Below are 22,001 nucleotides of genomic sequence, written 5' to 3'. Positions count from 1 at the left end.
CCTTTCTGCGCACCTGTGTGGGGAGAGAGTGAGCTCTCTGGTGTCTCTGAAGGGCGCTAATCCCCATCAGGAGAGCCCTGCTCTTTCCACCTTATTGGACACTATAAACGTTCAGTCCGTAACACCCACGTACATGTTTCTGTATTAGTAAGAGTCCAGTCAGCAAAACAGAAACCCTCTGAGCTATTTCAGGCATGGAAGAATTTAATACAGGGAATTAGTTACAAAAGAGTGGGAAGGACCAAAGGAACAAAATGGAGAAGGAGAAGGTAACTAGAGGCCAGGAAGCTACTCCTGTGCTGGGCCGGGAGTCCCCAGCCCCCTACTCCGCTTCCACTGCTCATGCAGAAATCATGTTTCTGCTGCCGACCAGGAACCCGGGAGCCTACACTCCCTCTGATGCCTGAAACTGCCTGGCATGGTTTCAACTTGAATCAAGTTGAATTTTTACATCGATTTAGGGAATATTTACTTTATTTCTGGCATTGACTCTTCCATCCATTTTCATGAGTTATGTCTTCATTTACTTGGGTTACCTTTAATGCCTTTCAATGAAGTAAATGTTCTCCACCAAGCATGCACATTTCTTGTTATACTTTCTCTTGCGCATGTATCTTTATGACTAGAAGGGCTGATTTTCTAATATATTTTCTACTAGTTATTGCCGGCATTAAGGAAGGTGATTGGCTTTTGTATGTTGTTGTTATATCCAGCCACCTTGATAAAAAATGTCTTTAAATCAGTAGGGGGAAGAAAAACTTCACTGGGAGAAAAATTGGGCTTTTCATCGTAACGATTACAAATACTAGTCATCCAGGAAGCTAAACATACTTTGTTCCTCCAGCATTTCTCAGTATGCACAGCCTTCTGATTTTCTACCTAAAAAATAGTGATGTTAGGTATCTTTATAGTTGGAACCTGGTCCTAGCACATCATATCTGTCTCTAGTTGTAAATATTTCAAGCAGTACTTTGCCGCAGTACTGGAAAGCTCAGAGAACAAGCCACACCCAAGTAGGTGAACTTTAGGCAGGTGACCTTGATACCAGATCCGTTTAACTGAGGTCTATGCATCAACCTGACTTCAACAGGCAGCGGTGTGAGAGGTGGTGGAGGTTAGTGGGCAAAAAGCACCCTCCCAGTGAAGCAAGTCCACCTCTCTTTATCTCAGCCTTCTCATGTAAAAATCCAGGATCATAATAAAATGTCCCTTACGGGACTGCAAAGACGAGATACTATGTGTACATCATTTATCTACCCTGCGCAGCTCCGCTACTGCACAATGCTATTTCTCTCTGCTCCATGTACTGTCCCACCACTTGGTCGGGGAGAGTGTGGCAGGTGTCCTGTGCAGTCTTGGTCTTGGCCATTGGCCATTTGAGGCCCATTCTGTCAATACCACAGCACTGGTATTGGAATCGAGTTGATTGTGACCTCCAACATGTGTTGCTTCTCTCTTGAGGACTCTGCCATTTAGAACATTCTGACGATAGGTTTTGGTCCACTAGCTGCAGAGAACATCTCCTGTGAAGCCAAGAGAACTTTACTTCCCTCCCTTGCATAGGCTCTTGTGAGAGATCTTAACAATGAGTTCATTTGGTTATACATTTTTGTAAAATGTATTTTATAAATTCTGCAAAATTAAGATACGTTCACTACAATCAGTTAAGACCACTGTCTCTTTCCACTCTACTTTCCTTCTGTCACATTCCCCTTCTGTCAGATGATAGCAAAGTGACACCGGGCTTTGAAAACTGTATAAACTTCCAAAAAAAAAAAAAAAAAACACTAAACCAAACAACTGTATAGATTTCAGATCCCCAAAAGGCTGACTCTGTCCCTCCTCCCATTACTGTGCTGTTCAGGAAGTTCATACTGGAAATATGTTCTGATGTATATTCTGTTGCCTTTCTCTCACGCCTACCAAATATTACTGAAAGCGTGCGGAAAACAAAGGGTTCATTCTACTAAATGACACAGTATCCAAAGGGGTACTTAATAAATTCCTGTAGACGATGAAGAGTAATATTCTCTTATTCAAGGTTGTTACGCTGACTGCAGAAGCCAGAGTCCACGGTAACTTCCCCCAACAGAGATGAACTATCTGGATTTGCCAGAATTCGGTAGCAGCTGCTTGTTTCATCTCTAAAGTCCACATTGCACCAGTATTTACTGACAACTGCCAGTTCCCTAAGTAAATTCATTGTCCTCATCCCTTCCCTGCCTCTCCCTGGACTCACCTACCCCATCAGGAGATATTCATGGACGTTCCAGTAAGTGGGTCTTGAAAGTCACATGATTTTACAAAGAAGAAAGGGTTACGGGTTGTGCCCTTCTTCTGTGTCTCGACTCAGGGTTAGCCACCACACCAGAGGCAGGTCACCCTGAGCCCACTCCTTCCGTTTCCCTACCCCAACCTGTAGTTGGGGTTCCCATTAACGCCTTAATGGCATTCTAAAAAATTCAAGTTCTGTTGGTTTGAGCCTCTATTTACTGGCACCAGTAAAGGCTGACACACTACAAGCCACACATGTCCATGGAGAGCAAAGCAGGAGGGGCTGGGGGGCCAGGGAGGCCCCCAATACACAGCACAAGAGAGCCTCTGTGGACCTCCAAGGCCATGGTAAAGAGTCTCTGAAAAACCACTGGGGAGGAGCATGACGCAGAGCTCACCTACAGCCTTGGACAGGGGTGTCCCTTCAACTTTTTTGGACCTCAGCCACTTGTCTATTAAATGATGACACGAAACCCCACTAGATGGCCAGGGATTGCCCTTTCAACTCCCACCCTCATGGACACCTCCACCAGTTCTCCTATCAGTTTTCCAAATGACCCCTCTTTCAAGTCGATATGGTTACAGTTCTGAGGAGCAAAAATATAAAAGACCTATGAGTTGTTTACACACATGGCTTGTGTTCTTGGTTTCATTTCTAAATGTTCCCTCCTCTTCTTGCTCTCAGAGGACAGTAGAGCCCTGGCCCCGGGGAAGGAAGAAGGAGCCTTCTCACCCATCTTCTGTGGCTCCCATTACTTTTCAAATGGTGTCCTCCATCTGGGCCAGATTTCACACCCTGCTCCCACCCAGACTTCCCCACGGAGACACCTCACTGTTTCCTCAGCTCTTCTTGAAATTTCCTGCCTCTGTGACTTCGCTCACGCCCTCCTCCGTCCCAATAATTCTCTCTCTCCTCTTGTTTGTCCAACCACATAGCACCGACTCTGACACCCTTCCTCAGTTCCCCTCCTCTCCTCTGGACTGGCCACTTGGGTCCACCACGCTCTCCTCTCTCTGAGCCCCCACAGCACCCCTGGTTTGTGCTTCATATTAAAGGACTGGCTTATTTTGCCTTGTCTCCTTGCCCGAGGGAGAAAAACATCATTTTAGAAACCCTTAAATCTCTTGTAGTCCTCGCAGTCTGCTTTGGACAGGGCAAGTGCTCCCTAAGTGTTGGTTGATTTTATAGTAGGTGCTCACTAAAATTGTATACGCCACTTCGCAATGAATTTAACATATTTTAACTCAGCAGATGCTTACAACAACTTGTAAGAGAAATTAGCTCACTCCCAACTTTCAAAAGGGGAAATCGGAATTCAGAAGTTGGGTGACTTGCTCAAGGTAGAACAGGTCTCTTGAGGTCAAGGTGCGTGCTTTGATTTAGACCTTGAGCCTCGGAGTCTTAGGACTTGGACACTCAGACTGGGCTTTGCTACTTAGGAGACCTTGGGCTCTTCTTTACTCTCTTGGAGCCTCAATTTATCCATCTATGGAATGGGGATAATAATAGTATCTCACTATTTCAGAGGGTGGTTGCATTATATGGTGTTGTACACGCACCTACCCCATGGTTAATGATAAATATATATTAATTACTATATTATTATTATTTTGATACATCAGACTGTTTCCCCATCAACAACCAGTTGGTTGTCGTCAAGCATCTACCACATGGTGGACTCTGCAAATATTTGACTATGTGGGCTAAAGAATCCTTTGGTTTTTATCCTCGATTATCTCCCGAGTACTTTTTCCAACTGCAATCAGGTCATCTTGTTAGTGATCAACCACGTTATTCTGCCCTCAGCCTGCCCCCACTCCTGCCCCCACCCACTGACCCAGAAGAGACAAGTGAGGAGACCTGCATGGCTTCTGGCCAGAGCTTGCTGGCAGGGGGCAGGTTCACGTGTTATGCCCCGTGCCTGTAAATCAGCTGGTGAACCCCCGGACTGGTGGCCAGATGGAAGGTGTGCAAACTAGAAAGAGGAGAGCTGCTGAGGCTGGACGAGCTCTCGGGGTTTGGCAGAGCCACAGTTCAATGGAGCTTACGAAATGAAGTTAACCTTCCTTTCTCCAGGGAAATAAGTTACAGAGACCCAGAGACCCGGGAAGGGGGGGTGGGCCAATGGAGAGGGAGATTAGAGGGAATGTCCTTAATAAATTCCCCAATGGGAAGCAGTGTTACTTCCCCTGTGTCTCTCAGGGCACTAGACCAACCACTCCCTGGGAAAACAAGTGTTGGTGCCAGAGCCTTCTGTGGGTTCCAAGGCTGCTTTTGCTGAGACAGGTACTGGAATCCTTCCACTTGCAGCTCGGGGGTCACCCTGTATGTGCTCTGGGGGCTTGGGGCGGTCTTGGTGGGAGCAGGGCCAGGACGTACCCCCTTGCCGGCTCACTTTTCTCCTCCCTGGCAGCCAGCTATTCTCAGCCACAGATTACTTTCCCCTCGACTTGGCTATTTTGAGAAAGTCGCTGGGCAGGGGAACCTAAGAAATGGGAAAGCCAGCGAGGGGAGGGGTGGGTGCCTTCTGCCCCCCGGGGGGAGACGGGTGGGGCTCTGCTCTTCCAGCTTGCCCGCCCCCACGGGTCTCTCCATTGCACCAGGCCCTTCCCTGCGTCCTGGCCAACCTGTTCCTTCTCAGTTAGTCGGCCCATGGCCGGGGGGGGGGGGGGGGGGGGGGGGGGCAAGCACATGAGCTCGCGGGGAGGAAATGCATCTACCGCCTGAGAGATAGAAGTGACACACGTTGACCCTCATGGGAGGACTTTAACTGATCCCCAAGCCAGAGCCCCTCAGAGCTGGAAGACACCGCCAGGTTGCCCCGCTCCCAGCAGAACTGCCCGGCACCCTCCAGGGCCAAGGTCACTGTGACGGCCTGGTGGCCACGATTTGGACCACAGGACCCCTGTGAATAGAAGGCGTCCACCTGCCTATTGCTGATCGGGCGGGAAAGGGCAACTGTGCCAAGAGCCCATTACAGGCTGGCTGAGCCCACTGAGCCGGCCTGGTGCTAGAACCTTGATGAAGATGACGGTGACCGGCTGGCATACTTGCATTTCCTTTCTCTGGAGTTTCAACCTGAGACCCAGAGAGAGTTAGAGAGTGGGAACACGGGTGGAAAGACAAGCACAGTGGGAAGCCACAGTGGTCGGGGAAGCTGACAGCAGAGCAGGGCTCAGTGGGCTCCTGGGGCCCAGCTGTGCGGGGAGAGGGAGTCGGGCCTCATCCACCCCTAGTTGTTCCCACGCAGGGCGCCAGTCTCGGGCTTCTGCATGTCCACCTCCCGCGTTTCCATGCCGACTCTCAGAAGGAACAACCTCTGGGGGTCTTTATTTCCAACCCAAAGGAACCAATAAAGAATTCACACGGCCTGGTTTGCAGATGAGGGAATTGAGGCCAGGAGGCCATGGGTTGCCCCCCACCCCCACTCCAGGTTACTGAGTCAGCACCTGAGTGGGCAAAGGAATCTAGGTTCCTTATCTGGAAAGTCTGCTCTCAGAGGGTGCGGTCTCAGGTACAGGGGTGAGGGGAAGAGGCAGGGGTGGGTGGGGAAGGCTGTGACGGAGGCAGGGAGGGGGAGTCGAGGGTTGGTTTCCAGTTAGAGCGAGGGGTGGGAGAGGGGAGGTGGGGTTCAGGTGTTCACACCCCCTGTCTCACGGTTATAACTAAACACCGGTTTGTAAACAGTAAGGGCCGAGTTCCAGACTTGCCCACTTGGCCACGTCCTCCCAGTGGCTGCCCCCCAGGGGGCTTTGGGAGCAGAGAGGGCATCTGTGCCTGGGGACAAGGCTGGGCCGCAGGAGAAGGGGGTGAGGGAGGGGGCGGAATGAGCAGAAGTGTGCTCTGGAGGCCCCGCAGGCTGGTTTTGTGCTCGTGTGCAATGCGGGGCCCAGGCCTTGCCCCCCCCACACTGAGCCCCAGGGGCGCCGCCGGGACAGCCTGGACCTGCGGAGGGCCTCGCCGCCAGACTCAGGCCCGGCCGGGCGCCCGCGTGTCCCCGCAGGCCCATGCACCAGCCCCGGGTCGCCGTGGTGGGGGCCGGCGTGGTGGGGCTCTCCACCGCCCTGTGCCTTTCCCGGCTGGGCCCGCCGTGCGCCGTCACGGTCGTCGCAGACAAGGTCACTCCTCACACCACCAGCGACGTGGCAGCCGGGATGCTCATTCCTCACACGTATCCAGGTGAGAGGGACTCGGCCCGTCGGTGGGCGACGACGGCTGTCGCGGGACTGTGGCGGGGGCGGTGGCACAGCCAGCTGCTGGTGCGTGTGCCTGCCACGGCGGCCTACCTCTCGGGCCGCGGTCGGGCCTGCACTAGGCCGCGGGCGCTCACACTCCTTGGCGGCCCCGACGGACAAAGCTTCATGTCTGGCTTGGACCACACGTCCGTGGAGCATCCTCAAGGGCCCGGGGACCTGGGACACAGGCCGCGCCTCGAGGGGCTCAGTGAGGAGCACTCACGACCCCAGATGGGCAGCGCTCAGGGTCCCCACCGGGACCGTAAGGGCCACCGGGTCACAAATCACTTGCAGTGGGGCTAAAGCTATCCCTTCTAGGCCCTGGACAGACCATCAGGCAGAGGTACTCGGACAGAAAGATGCATCTTTCTTTTTGTTTTTGTTTTTTAATATGTTCCCACATCCTTTCCACTCTGTACTCTTCACTTGAAAGAGCAGCAGGCGGGAAGCAGCATCCAACAAAAACCAAAATCACTTTGCAGCCAACGAGGTTTATACTCCCTGGCTCTACTTTCTCATTCCCACTCCTTTTCTTCCTCTTAATTTTACCTTTTTAAACTATTTTTTAAAATTATTTTTTTAAAAGCTTTTATATATTTATTCACGAGACACACAGAGATGCAGGCAGAGGGAGAAGCAGGCTGTGTGCAGGGAGACCCATACGGGACTTGATCCCAGGACCCCAGAATCACGCCCTGGGCCGAAGGCAAGTGCCAAACCGCTGAGCCACCCATTGCCCCCCCGCCCCCCTTTTTAAATCCAAGTTACTCATGTACAGGAAATAGGCCCAGGAACCCGGGCTGTTTGCAGGATGCTAGTGCGTACCTTCTGGGCACCTCTCTTGTGAGCAGAGTTCTTCTGTCCGTTGTCCAGGAGCTCCTTTGCTTGCGCCAGGCCCGGGCGAGTGGTCAGTAGGCCGCAGGAGAGTCGTGGAACCAACTGCAAAGACGGAGGCCCATCTAAGAGTTCATGCGGGCCGTTGAGGCCGAGCCCACCCTTCAGCTAGGCGGCCCCAAGATCAGAGAGTGTTTCTTCCTGATGCTTCCAGAATAAGGGCTTCGGTTTTCTCTTGGGGCTTCTTTCAGGCCACCCCAGTGATAACAGTGATGTCTTCTGTCAGTATAGGGGGACCACACGTGTCCCACAGGGCTGCTGTGAGGATCAGTAAGTTAGGATGCATAAAGCAGTTAGAGCAGGCCCGGAAAGTGCTCTATCAACCGCGGTTGTTATTACCACTACTCCAGCTGCAGTTATCTTACCAGCCCTCGCGCAGGAATCCGATCACCCGGCTCGCTTGCTCTTTCCACCGCTGAATTCGAATTGTCCGTTCTTTAGGGATGACTCCTACAGCATGTGAGTCGCAGCCACTATTTTGCTGTTGAAGTTTAAAATGGGAACAGGGGTCTGCGTTTCAACACAGCCCCCAGCACCGGCTTAGGTTGTTGGGGTGTAATCCATGTGAGGTCTGATTTCGCTCTTTTTGCAAGCTTATTATTCCTTCTTTATTTCTGCCCAGTCTGCAGCTTTGGAATACAGGGCTGAGCTCACATGGACACACGATTTAAAGACGACAGCATAGACCCACTATTAAATATTGTTGGCACCTTAACAAGTGAATTGCCATAAAACCCCACAGGCTGAGATGCCCTCATTGACCTGGGGACTTTGGGGAGCAGGATGTCTCCAGAGGCCTTTTCATCTCTACTGTGAACTCTAGGGACAGTCCTCCACGCAGAGCTTACTTAGCACGCTCTCTGCCTCAGGGGCCTCACTTCCTCGGTGGCTGCCCCCATTTTAGCCACCCACCCCCCACCCAGCAGTCTCTAGCCCCACCCTGGATTCTCCCTCATGACCCTTCCATAGGGATCAGATGGCCCAATTCTTTACCCCGTTTGGATTTCTCTGCACCTCTCCAGATTACGCTTGCTCTCTGTGACCACACTGGACGCTATTATTTTGGGGCTTGAACCAAAAACCCTTATTTCATCTCCGATAGGCCCACGCCCTTCCAGAAGCTGGATCTGGGTCCAGCCTCTTGCAGGTGGCCACTGCAGGGATGCCTGGCTGACACGGAGCACTGACCCACGGTGCTGTGCCAGGGAGGTGGTGCCGAGTGACCCAGGGACTCTAAGCTATTGTGTGATTCCATGGAGTGGAGGGGGTGGAGGCAGTGGCAGCTTTGGACGGGGCTGTAGCAAGTCCTTCCCGAGGAGCTTAGCTCCACGAGACAGGCCTTGTCTCCTTGTATCAGAGGGTAAGCAACCTGGGCTTCCTATCGATGTAGTCCGTCCTCTGTTCTGGTTGACCTGGGCCCCACAGGCCAGGAGAGAGGTTCTAAGTTCTTTCTTCTATTGTTTCAACTGTGTGGCCAGCTGGAAACTTCACTCGGCCTGAACTAACTTCTGCTCAGATTGGTCAAGCATCTGTCAAGATCTAGAATGTATCTAGTGCCAAAGACCACCTTCCAGATGGCTCATATGTCAGATTTTGTCCTGCTCGGCCAATTTACCCTCTGATGATTAATCTTTACATAAAATATAAGTCAACAGCGTGTGTCGCATTCAAAACTCTGGTTGCTGATAGATTCTCCACCACAACGCGGTACCTTATCTAAATGTTCCTCCCCTGCCTCTTTTGTTTTCTCCCAGTTTCTGGGAAGGGGCTTGTTTGAAGCATAGTTATCATCGCCACTTCCCTTCTGTTCATGCTTTGCTTTCCCCCATGATTACAGACATACCCATTCCCAAGCAGAAGCAGTGGTTTAGAGAGACCTTTGATCATCTATTTGCAATTGCCAATTCTGCAGAAGCTGAAGATGCTGGTGTTCATCTGGTATCTGGGTAAGAGAGGAAATCTGAAGTTATTTTAGAATTTAGAATGATCTTAATGGACTTTAGAATTCAACATAAAATACTGTCGAGCATCTGCTGTGAGCAGAGTGCTGAACTAGACGCGGGAGGATTTTGAAGAACGTTTTAGGCTTTCCTGCAAAGAACTCAAGGGAGACAAGTTATTAGTATATCAATTATATATTAGTATATATAGTATTAGACTTTTAAAGAAAGTTTTTATTTATTTATTTTTAGAGAGAGAGTGAGTGAGTGGTGGGCGGATGGGTACTCAAGGGAGGGGCAGAAGGAGAGGGAGAAAGAAGAATCTTAAGCAGCCTCCACAAGGAGCACAGAGCTGAATGAGGGGCCTGATCCCAGGACCCTGAGGTCATGACCTGAGCTGAAGAGTTGGTCACCTGACCGACTGAGCCACCCAGGCACCCCTATAGTATTAGACTTTTAAACAACATTACAGTTTCTCATCACAAATACTATTTTGAGTTTCCTCAGGGATTATGCAGTGACTCGCAAATATGGCCAAAAAACCATATAGCAGGTAAACACCGAGCTTGGTGTTTTTGAAATGATTTGGACATTTCTATTTGACTCTTTTTTTTTTTAGAGAGACAGTGTGCATGAGCAGGGGCTACTCTGGGAAGGACAGAAGGAGAGGGAGAAAGAGAGGTTTTTTTTTTTTAATTTTTAAAAATATTTTATTTCTTTATTCATGAGAGACACACAGGGAGAGGCAGAGACACAAGCAGAGGGAGAAGCGGGCTCCCTATGGGGAGCCTGATGCGGGACTCAACACCAGGACCCCGGGGTCACAACCTGAGCCAAAGAGAGATGCTCAACCACTGAACCACCCAGGGGCCCCAGAAAGAGAGAATCTTAAGCAACCTCCACACCAGTGTGGACTCAGACTCAGGACTTGATCTCATGACTCTGAGGTCATGACCTGAGCCGAAACCAAGAGTTGGACACTTAACTGACTGAGCCACCCAGGCGCCCGTCTATTTGATTCTTAATATCTGATTTGGGGAGTTCATAATTAAATGAAAGAGTCTTTTTATTATATACATTTTTTAATTTATTTATTTATGATAGTCACAGAGAGGAGAGAGAGAAAGAGAGAGAGAGGAGAGGCAGAGGGAGAAGCAGGCTCCATGCACTGGGAGCCCGATGTGGGATTCGATCCCGGGTCTCCAGGATCACACCCTGGGCCCAAGGCAGGCGCTAAACCGCTGCGCCACCCAGGAATCCCCTAAATGAAAGAGTTAAAAACAATCCTATTCAGCATTTCTAACACAAACTAACACTTAGAATATGACAATATCTTTCTATGTGTTCTTAAAAAGAGATCACTAACCATCCTGTCACTTTTAATTTATGTCTTTAATTTGTGATATAACACACATGCCGTCCATCATATCCCATGTGATAACACAGTAATGCCCTATAGCTTTCTGAAGAGCAGAGGGTTGTTTGCTTTTTACCAAGTTCTCAAAACCACTGCATCTTTTATACTGTTGAGAAAAACCTGTCCTCCCTCCTCCTTTGCAATCCTGACATTTTCTGCTAGCGAACACACCTGCATCAGGCAGATTTCTATTCTATGCTTTTCCTCTTGCCTTCCCTCACCATCACTAACGGTGTTGATGCCACTAGGTTCCCACAGTCTACACCCAGACAGAGTAGCAACTTTGACTTCTGCTCTACCTTCTGAAGGTGAATTGATACTAGAACTTCAGCTGACGAATCACATAGAAAAATTGTTCTCCTTGATTTATGACCACAATTTGGTTTTGTCCAAAACCAATGTGACCGGGATGCTTGAGTGGCTCAGTGGTTAAGCAACTGCCTTTTGGCTCAGGCTGTGATCCTGGGATCCAGGATCGAATCCCACATCGGGCTTCCTGCATGGAGCCTGCTTCTCCCTCTGCCTATGTCTCTTCCTCTCTCTCTTTGTGTCTCTCGTGAATAAATAAATAAAATCTTAAAAAAGAAAACAAAAAACAAAACCAATGTGACCATATCTAACTCACAAACTTTGTCTCTAAGTAACTTTTGAAAACAGTCGTGTCTAAAATGTAAACGTCCTTTCAAGACTAGGGTTTAACCATCATGGAAGATATTTTTAAAAATGTACTTCGAGCTAGTCTAAAAGAGAGTTATTTATTTTTCTCACATGAGTGATTTTTATACCATTTGCTTCCACAAAACATAGGATTTGAATCAGTCAGATGAAGTCAAGGGCACAAATGTCCTGAGCACCTTTGGCATAAGCGTAGAGCCTTATTCATCTGTTCATCTATGCATTTCTCCAAAACAATTTATTCAGCTTTCCCCAGTATCAGGTACTCCCTTAGGTATTAGTGATACAGTAACAAGCAATTTAGTACACACTGCTTAGCACATAGTAAATGCTCAGTAAATATATGTTGAGTGAATTTTTGAGGAAAAAAAGACACAGTCCTGCCCTCATATAGCTCATGATCTGTAGAGAAGATCCTAAATCTAACTAGTTGCAAATAGGACATGAGTTACCAAGGGAAGAGTACAGGGTACCATGGGAGTGGATATCTGGAGAATAACCTCCTCTGGAAAGTTTGAGAAGCTACCTGGAACAAAGTGATATTTCAGCAGAGCCCATCCAGATGAGTGTGGGTAGGTCAGTCTGGTGACACTGTAGAAGTGAAGGGGGAAGAGACAGGGTTGGGGACACAAGGGGTGGCATTCTAGGTAGAGGGAACCGCATAGGCACAGACCGGAGTCTAGGGCGACTGTGGTGTGTTGGAGAGACTGAAAACATTCAGGCTAATGGGACCATTGAGAGATGTTATCCATTGAACCAACTGATCATGTTTACATGTCAAAAATATCCTGCCTGTAGTGTAGAGAACAGATGTTTGGAGAGAAAGAGATGGTGGTATAATTGATTAAGTGTTGACAATGGGGATTTGAGGGGATTGAGGAATGCCTGAGAAGAGAGATGATGGGACTTGAGACTTGGCAGTTGGTGGCATGTGGAATGGGGGGCAGAAAGAAAGTCAACGCTGGTCTGAGTCTGGCTTTGGAGCTCAGGAGGCGTAGCCCTCAGCGTATTTAGCCTGTAGACGATGGTGAAGATAAGGGAGGGGCGATCTAGCCCAGAGAGGGTGTGCAGAATGAGGCAGCAAGAAGGCCCAGAAAGGAGCCCTGTAGTGAATGACATTCACACCTTCCCCGGGGACCCCTTTGAATAAATTACTGAGGGATATATAAATTCTGGTGTGCGAATGACCACATCATTAGCAACTAGGTACAGTAAGGTGATTTTCCTTCCTATTTTAGAGCAGCCGTGATGTACAGCACTTATTCCTATCGATGAAAACAAACCAAGGCTTGCAAATCCAAACACAGTCCTAGCAGCTGTTGGTAGCACTACTACCGGCTGGTTAACCACCAGTAGCATTCTAGCCTCATCCACCTCGGCCATGCTGGTGGCTTAACAATAACTGGGCTCCTCTTGACGACACAATTTCTCTTACTGACGGCATGAGGGGATGACCCACAACTTAACTCATAACTCACACTCTGCCTCCTGTACGCCCACCATGGCTCGCTTCAAATTAGGTATTTTGTTCAAAATTGAGGGCAACCTTAAAACTTCTGATGGATGCTTACAACTTATGTAAAATGTTACACAAAACACCAAAACCTTTCCTCAAAAATGCCATAGTCATAAGTAAATAAAGAAAATCTGAGCAACAGCTTTGCAGAAAAAAAAAAGAATTAAATCTAATTTTTAGAACACAACTTTTAAAATGTCTCATTCCCCCCAATGTCATGAACATTTTAAATTTAACTGCCAAATGATCTAAACCCAAGAGAATAGAAGAATAGATCTTTTTCTTTTTATGGGTATAGGAAGTGGGTTTGTAAAATGCTTTAGAGAATGTCATGGGGCTGGGGGTTCTTGGGAAATGTATTTCACAAAATTTCAGGAAAATTTTCCACTTACGTATTTGAGTTGGCAGATATTTCGGAGTGTTCCTACTGAAGAAGTGCCATTCTGGGCCGATGTGGTTCTGGGGTTTCGAAGAATGACCGAGGCTGAACTGAAGAAATTCCCCCAGCATGTGTTCGGTTACGCTTTCACGACTCTGAAGTGTGAAAGCTCTACCTACCTCTCATGGTTGGAGAAGAGGTCAGTTGAAATGGCTCCTTGCCACCTCCTTTATTAGTGTCATGGCCATAAGTAATTTCATAGCCACCCATAAAATATGTACAGAAAACTCCCCGTGGCCCCTCAGAGCTCTTCTGCAGCGTGTGTTGTGGCTCACAACGGCCAGAGCTTTGTCAAACAATCTGAAGACGTATTTGTGTCACAAGGAGTAAGTGATACCACACTGGTGGTAACACATCCATCTTCGAGTGTACATGATGCGTGGTTCTTCTTCATGATGCATGACTTGGTCCCTCGCCTACCAGTAAGTGAAACCTACTCACTGAAACCATATCTTAGCCTCCTCATTCGTAAAATGGAGACGTTTGGAGAGCACACTCCCAGTTCTAGAATTATATGATTTGCTCCAGTTCTTCAGATGGAGAATTATTAAGCTTACTATCAACTGTTTTTGAAATTTTTTTCTCACTAGTGATAAAGCAAATAGCTTCCATATTTTCTTTGTTATAATTAAGACCTCTACACCTGAGAGGTCTTATCTATATTAGGCAATTGCTTCCTCATCAAGTTCAGTCCAAAATACCTTGAACTTGCATTTTTGATTTGGTTTTCGGGACTTCCTGATTCCAGAGTGTTAGGAAACACATCAAGAGCACCTTTATTTGAGACACAACAATAAATCCCTCTAATTTAGTCTGGAAATTGTAAGCGTATTGAGGGTTGTGAAACACTGGCTCTTTCAACCCCCAAATCTGTATGTTTTGTACATAAATAGGGACAAGGTGATTTATTGTGTAAACATTAGAAAAGTGACTTGTGGTAAGTGGTGGCACCAATGATCCGGTCCCAGGTGTGGACTATAGGGTAATTGATTCCTACAATTCATTAATCCCACAATTCTGTGCTCAGCATCTATGTCTTGAACCCAGCCCTGTGCTAGAAGCTGGTCAAAAAAAAAAAAAAAATGTGATCACTCTTCTTAAGGAATTGAGAGTCTAGTAGGGGTGATGGTGTGCATGTGTGTGTATGTGCATCTACGTGTGTGTTTATACATGTGAATTAACAATTACAGTAACTTGCATGGTAAGAGTTGCACAGATTTTGAAGGTGGATTGGGAGCACAGAGGAGGGAGCCTAAGTCTGTTAGGCTCATGTCAGGAACCGTATGGTACCTCTTTGTAGCTTGATAAGTGCTCTTCTCACTTTTACCTATTAGCAGTTCATAGGGGATATTTTCCTTTTGTGAGTCCCAGTTTTCACTAAACTCATTCTTTTATGCCTTGTTCACTGGGCCTTAAACTGTGTTTGCATGCTCAATTCGAACCTGTAGACATCAGCCCACTAAATGAACATTTTGAGCCATCGCACGATGAAGTTGCCCACCAGCCGATAGTCAAGTTGCAGCAGCACCACGATCTTTCCCTCCGGGGCAATGTTGTACAGTTTTCTTTTTAAGATTTTATTTATTTATTCATGAGAGACACACACACACACACACACACACACACACAGAGAGGCAGAGACACAGGCAGAGGGAGAAGCAGGCTCCATGCAGGGAGCCCGACGTGGGACTCGATTCTGGGTCTCCAGGATCACGCCCTGGGCTGAAGGCAGGCGCTAAACCGCTGAGCCACCGGGGCTGCCCCTACAGTTTTCCTTCTTGTCCTTGTATTATAAAAATGACCAGGAATAGGAAATTGAAAATGTTAATGCTAGTGACTTGAGATGGCGATATCATATGCTTTATCTTAATTAAATTCAGATAAAGGGGAATTATTAGGCATGCCACAAGTGGCAGGGCTTTACCGTCATTCTGGTACATCATTTTCTTGGATTATGATAAGAAAAAAAATGGAAGAAAGTGTGCAAGGTGTTGAGTCTAACGAGTGAGGTGTCATTGGAGACTTTTATCATTTGAGGCTGAAGTTTCATTATTACCCCCAAGTCTATTGCTTGGCTTCTGCGTCTTGAGACTTTTTCCTCCATGTTCGGGAAGCTCTAGAAAACCTGGCTGGATCCTTGTGGTCTTCTGCACATGCGGGGAAGGGGGGAGCCTGCAGAGTGTTTGTTCTCCATCCCAGACACTGGTGAGGGCTGGCTTCTCCGTGTGGAAATGGTGGGGGGTCAGGGATGTTAATGGACACGGAAATGATGGAAGTGGATGAACTTGTATAACCCTTTACCCCGATTCCTAACAGTTTAAATGCTGTTCCCACTCTCTCCCTCATATATATATACACATTTTCCCCTAGAACCATTTAAGAGTAAGTTGCAGACATGCTGCCCTATGATTTCTAAATATTGCCATGTATATTTTCTAGGAGCAAGGAAATTCTTTTACGTAAGCAGAGTGCTATGATAAAAATCTTGGTATTTGTATTGAAGCTGTAATCTCTGGACCTTATTCATATGTTATCCCCCAAAAAGACCCAGTGAGGTCCTTATATAGATACACCTGATATCTAAACACGATCAAATCCGCAGTCACACATTACATTTACTTGTCACACCTCTTTAGTGGTCTTTCTCTCGTATGACCTTTATGGCTTTGAAGAGTGCAAACCAGTTGCTTTGTAGGACATCTCTCACTTGGGGTTTGTCTGAGACTTCCTCATGATCAAATTGACGTTATATGTTTTTGGTGGAACCCCACAGAAGGAATGTTGAATCCTTAGAGGCATCATATCAGGGGGCACATGGTGTCAGTTTGGCCTCCTTCCGGTGATCACTCGGCCTGCCAGTTATCTCTAGTGTGAAATTACTACTTTTTCCCTTTGTAATTACTAAATGCTTGGCCAAGATTCACCTTGAAATCGTGTAAATACTCTGTTCCTCATCCAAACTTTCACCTGTTAGTTTTAGCATCCATTCATGATTCTTGACTCCATCATGATTGTAATGTTGGCCAAATGATCATTTCTTTTTATTTATTTATTTATTTATCTGAGGGGGAGTGAGCACATGGGAGAGGGGAACAAGAGGAGGAGTGGGAGTAGGTGCAGGAGGAGGGGGAAAGGATCTCAAGCAGGCTCCCTGGACTCCAGGCTCATCTCACAACCCTGAGGTCATGACCTGAGCTGAAACCAAGAGTCAGAGAGCCAACCAGGTGCCCCGCCAGGGGATAATTTCTAACTCCTTCTATGTTTAGTTTGCTTCCCCCTAAAAGGAAAACCTTTCCCCACCCCTATATTTATTCAATCATTGATTTATTTCACCATGGGCATAGGAATTCCTATATTAATCAGTGCATTATAATCTATTACTCTTATTATTTATTTTGAGCTTCAAATTGACTAAGATTTGGCCAGTGGGAGTCCCTTCAAGCTGCTCTTGTGTCTTTTTGACTTGTCTGCCTCTCCCTCTCTTTCTCTCTCTCTTGCACTTTCTTACTTTTGGGCACACAACAGCATTCCACGCACTCCAATTGTGAGAAGGAAAACATTTTCTTTTCATGAATATTTCCTTCCATCTTTTCCTTAAAACAAACCCGACGCAACGCTACATTTTAAATTTATATATTCAGTGGAGACATAAGCTACTTTTAACTCTGCCTCCCTTCTACTTCCCTTTGTTCCCTGAAGTTTCTTTCTGTTGTGATTTTGGGGTGTAGAGAACACACCCAACATCAGACCCTCTCCTACCGTGTCCAGCCTGGGAGAACACACACAGGAGCCCACACTGGTACATGTGAACATTTAAAAGTTCCACATCAAGCTAACAAATCATTAAATAAAATATCATTTATCCTTTTACTTTAACAAATGGGACTTGCAACCACCCAAAAGGTCAAGTTCTCATTTAGAATTCTTGGATTCTCAGGAGTGCTGCACGTGAGCATGGTGGCAGGGGGGTCTAGGTACATGCCACGAGGCACCCTAGTCCATGCACCCAAGCTTTATTCATACTCCCCCACCCCTGAAAATAGGTGTCCTTCGGCCACCCCTTGGGGAAGGGTGCACAGTGGCATGGTCTGCCCCTCGGAAGAAGACAATGCAGGCAGGCCCTGGAAGTAGGGAGAAAATGTGGGAATCATGGGTTCCCAGCTCATGGACTGGAAGTGACAGCGGAGGGCTCTTGCTGGGTGCATCCCTTGGCCCCACATACTCATTTTTTCATGCACAGCTGGAGGAGGGCCACAGTGGGGTCCTCTAAGTGGCTCAGTGGAAGGGAAGTACAGCTCAGGTCAGCCAAGGTAACCTCTAAGTCCTAGAAATAGTCTTGAGCTTATGGTAATTAGGTGTGTGTGTGCATGTGCATGTAGTTTCTCCTAATTTTTCAGTGAAGCATTGGGTATAAAGTCTAGACAGAAAACTTAAATAGAAATTCTTCCTGGAAGAGAGGGCGCATTGCTTTCATTTTGCTTAAGTAAGAGCTGAATGGTAGATAAGGTCCTTGGAAGATGGGGAGTTTTGTGGGGGCAGAGGGAGCCTTGTCCCCAGCCCCCGGAACAAGTGGCATTGCTCCAGGAGGGAGCAGAGGCAGGGAGGCCAGCCTCACCCCCACTGTCTCTGTCCCTCCTTGGAGGAGTCTTTCTAAGCCTCCCGGTTTGCCCTGGGGCTGCCCTGGGTAGGCAGTGGGAAGCTCCAGGTGGACGAGGGGCATCCCCAGGCTGACCCAGTGAGGCCCAGTCCCCAGCACGGCCCCCATCCCAGCCACCCTCCCCCTCTGGCTGAGAAGAAATGGCTTAGCTCTGGGGGCCCCCCTCAACCGCTTTCACATGGAGACAAATAGTATCTGACGATTTGTTCTCCCTGCTTCTAAAGTATCAGGAAAACAGGCCCCTTATTTCCATAACAACCTAATTCTCAGGCCTAATCTCTAACAGGGGGTGAAGACCTGGGAGAAATCCCGCTGCCTTCTCATGAGTTGGAGGCCTGCCGTCAGCATTTCACTCTACTTAAAATAACCTGGGGTCAAGTGGTACTTTGTGCCCGTGGGAGCCGCGTCCTGACAGCGATGCCACTGGCCTGAGGACCAGTCGGCTGGGGTTCCTGCCTTGGAGCACGCCGCTTCCTGTCTGTTTTTAGGTGACAGCGTCAGGGAGAAGAGGCCTGAGGGGCAGCTCCTGTCCCCCCTAGCGTCCTGGGGAGGTCTCCGTCAGCCCATTTGTTTCACACACACGTCCACCACGACGGGGGGCTGGGACGTGGGTGCCTCAGACAGACAAAGACAGTGCACACACCCTTGTCCTCCCAACCCCATCCCGCCCTCTCAGCACGTTTGTGCCCCTCACACCTTCCTCTTCCTCTCACCCCAGCCCCTGCAAGAGGTCTGCACAGGTAGCACACAGGGCCCCCACTCTGTGGAGATCAGCCGTCCTCTTCCCTCAGGGCCTGACATCTGGCCAGAAGGCCAACGTGAGGGAGGAAGGCAGCCACATGTCCCCTTTCCTCCTGAGGGAGGCTTCGTTGGGCAAGAACCAACTCCTCCATGCCCAAGGCAGCCCTCCCAGGGGAGGATTTCAAGCCAAGGGGGAGGCAGGGCCGTGTTGAGTTGGGGTGAGGGGGTGGGCCCCCCTGGGCTCACCCCGTGGGCTCTCCTCCACCAGGGCCACCCCAGCGGGGAGTCACACAATCCCTGCTTGTTCCTCGCACCCAGGGTCTGCGGTGTTACCTCCTACACCCCTTCTACACAATGTGAGTGTTCAGCCTACACTGTTCTGACTCAAAAACAGGCTTTTCACTCAGCAAGCCACACACACAACAATGTCTCCGTCCTAAGCTCTATGCTTCTGAAATAATATAAACTTCCAGGAAGGACCAAAAAAAAAAAAATGTTTTTAACCACAACTGGGGTCGTTAACTTTTTCTTCAAAGAACAGAAGGCATCGTCTCCCTGTCAAAAAGAAAAGAGAGAGAGAAAGAAAGAAGCCATGCCTGATGATATCCAGAACAAACAAAAGAACAAAAACCCCTCCGAGGGCTAATCAACCATGCAGATCATGTTTTATATCCTCAGCCAGTGGAGTCAGATTCTGCTGCTTTTTCCTTGTCCCTTCCAGGAAATGAATCAGAGAGGCAGTAAGTCAACCGAGCCTGTCTCTTTGCCAGACGTCCTACCTAAATAAATCATTCCGGCTGGATCAAGATCGTCCTGCCTTTGACATCATCCGGAGAGCTGGGCGCCCCATTTCTGTGCCGGGGACCCTGTAGCCTAGGTACACTGCTTTCTCTTGGGAGGCCACGCTTTATACCGTGGCCCCGATGAGGCCTGCACCCGCAGCACTGACCACACGGAGCTTCCTTCCCGCTGGGGTAACAAGGCCTCAGGGTTCCTCTCCCTGCCTCCCATCCCCTGTAGCTTCTGTCCCCCCCCTTGGCCTGAGTCGCAGCAGTGCCTCTGAAAAACACCTTGTGTGGCTCCCCCTGCAGCTGGACAGAAATAGGGACCGTGCATCAGGAACGGGCCGGATGGACCCTGCCTTAGACACGTCCAGCCTGCAAAGGTGCCTTCCTGCGCGTAGCAGACAGAGCCGGGCTTCCCCAAGACGAACATGCCCTTCGCTGCTGGGGCTCAGCTGCCCTTTCCCAGGCGTCTAGATATTTCTGCCCCGACCCAGCACCTGCCACCTTGAGCCAGAGCAGCCGTGGACAAATGACAGTCCCAGACGCATGTCTAACTCGAGCCACCCCCCCCCCCCCCCACCTTGGCTGCCTGGCCTCGAGGATCAAGTGGGAGGTTCCAGCTGGGAGGTTCCGGCCGGGAGGGTGCAGGATGACGGTGGCAAGGAGGTGAGCAGGGAGGAGGTGGAGGCTGCGGGCAGGCCTCAGGGCAGCTCCACGGGCGCACCAGGTCCCTGAGGCCCTAGCTGCTGGCCCGCTTCGGGGGGTGCAGCTGTCCCTTCCAGGGCCACCCTGCTCAGAGAAACCCTGGGCCCCATCCACCAGGGGTGCAGAGGCTGCCCTTCCCCAGAAGAAAGCGGGGAGCGGGTAATCCAAGTCCAGGGAGTGGTCTAAGCAGGGATGGATATTCTGACGAGTGGGAGATGGAAATCGGTTGGTTTGTTGGAATACGCATCGCAAGGAAATGTGGGGGGGCGGGGGGGGTGGGGGCGGCCTCAGATGAGATCATGTCGTCGGGTCAAATTAGACTATTATAAAAGACAAGAAATCCCACATAGTCTTCACTCAGATTCACCAAACCTCAAACTTGCAGATGTGCTTTATCCTTTTCCCTCTAAATAGACACCTTTTTTTTTCTGAACCATTTGAGAGTAAACTGCAGATGTGATGCCCCCTTTACCCCAAATACTGAATAGGTATTTCTTAAACCCAAGGCCATTCTCTTACATAACCAACGTCAACTTATCAGAATGTGGGCATTAAGTTCACATGGGTACATTTCTGAAACCTACAGACCTTATTCAGGTAGGTTTCTCTGAATTTTTCCAATTGTCCCAATAATACACATTGCAGCAAAAGAAAATCCAGGATCGTATAGCATATATTGCAGATATACATGTATTTACTTTATATATTTATATATGTGTGTGGGTCTATGTGTGTGTGTGTATATATATATATAATACATGCATATAGATAGATATAAATATATCTATATAGATATATATTCATTAGAAGCAAGTGACTAGGTTCAGCCCGCATTCAAAGGGAGGGGAATTAGGCTTTAGGCTTGAAGGGTTCAAAGAATTTCTGAGGATATTTAGAAAACACCACCATTGATCCTCTGAGCACAAATTGTTCACATTCCTACCACATGCAGAATGTGCATATATATGTATATTGAAGAGCTATTATAAGCTATCTTAGGTATAGCTGCATTAAGTGTCACTAGGATGGAAGAGCGGACTTCTTCTATATTTAGAATAAGTCCTATATTTTTATGCTTTATTAGTTGTATGACCTAGTCTTTGCTTCAAACTTTTATTTAATGTCTAGTTAACATACAGTATAATATAGGTTTCAGCAGTAGAGTTCAGTGATGCATCACTTACAAACAACACCCAGTGCCCATCCCAACAAGGGCCCTCCTTAGGACCCATCACCCAGCTAGCCCATCCCCTGCACCCACCTCCTTCTGTCAACCCTCAGTTTGTTCTCTATATTGAGAGTCTCTCTTATGATTCGCTTCCCTCTCTTTTCCCCCCTTCCCCTATGTTCATCTGTTTCATTTCTTAAATTCCACATATGAGTGAAAGCATATGTTGTCTTTCTCTGACTGACTTATTTCACTTAGCATAATGCTCTCTAGCTCTATCCATGTCACTGCAAATGGCAAGATACCATTCTTTTCGATGGCTGAGTAATATTCCAGTGTGTTTGTGTACGTGCACATGTGCGTATACCATATACCACTTATACATATACCACTTCTTCTCTATCTATTCATCAGTCGGTGGACAACTGGGTTCTCTCCATAGTCTGGTGATTATTGATAATGCTGCTGTGAACATCGGGGTGCATGTACCTCCTTGAATGAGTATTTCCGTATCCTTTTGGGTAAATACCTATTAATGCAATTGGTGGGTTGTA

At 48.2% G+C, this 22,001-nt stretch overlaps 1 protein-coding gene across 1 annotated transcript in view; it reads left to right on the top strand.

Moving 5' to 3' along the window:
• Positions 1–4,453: 4,453 nt before the first annotated feature.
• Positions 4,454–22,001, top strand: part of DDO (D-aspartate oxidase) — a 38,596-nt gene continuing 21,048 nt past the window's right edge. The window contains exons 1-4 of the mRNA XM_038555059.1: positions 4,454–4,561; positions 6,279–6,454; positions 9,242–9,350; positions 13,354–13,530. Of these exons, the coding sequence (XP_038410987.1) occupies positions 6,283–6,454; positions 9,242–9,350; positions 13,354–13,530 (458 nt within the window). The 5' untranslated portion in view covers positions 4,454–4,561; positions 6,279–6,282. The remainder of the gene's footprint in view (positions 4,562–6,278; positions 6,455–9,241; positions 9,351–13,353; positions 13,531–22,001) is intronic.

Source organism: Canis lupus, chromosome 12 (assembly GCF_011100685.1).
Source record: "Canis lupus familiaris isolate Mischka breed German Shepherd chromosome 12, alternate assembly UU_Cfam_GSD_1.0, whole genome shotgun sequence".
In the NCBI taxonomy this organism is placed as follows: Eukaryota; Metazoa; Chordata; class Mammalia; order Carnivora; family Canidae; genus Canis; species Canis lupus.
Note: the sequence above shows the minus strand (reverse complement) of the source record. Positions and strands in the feature narration are given on the sequence as shown.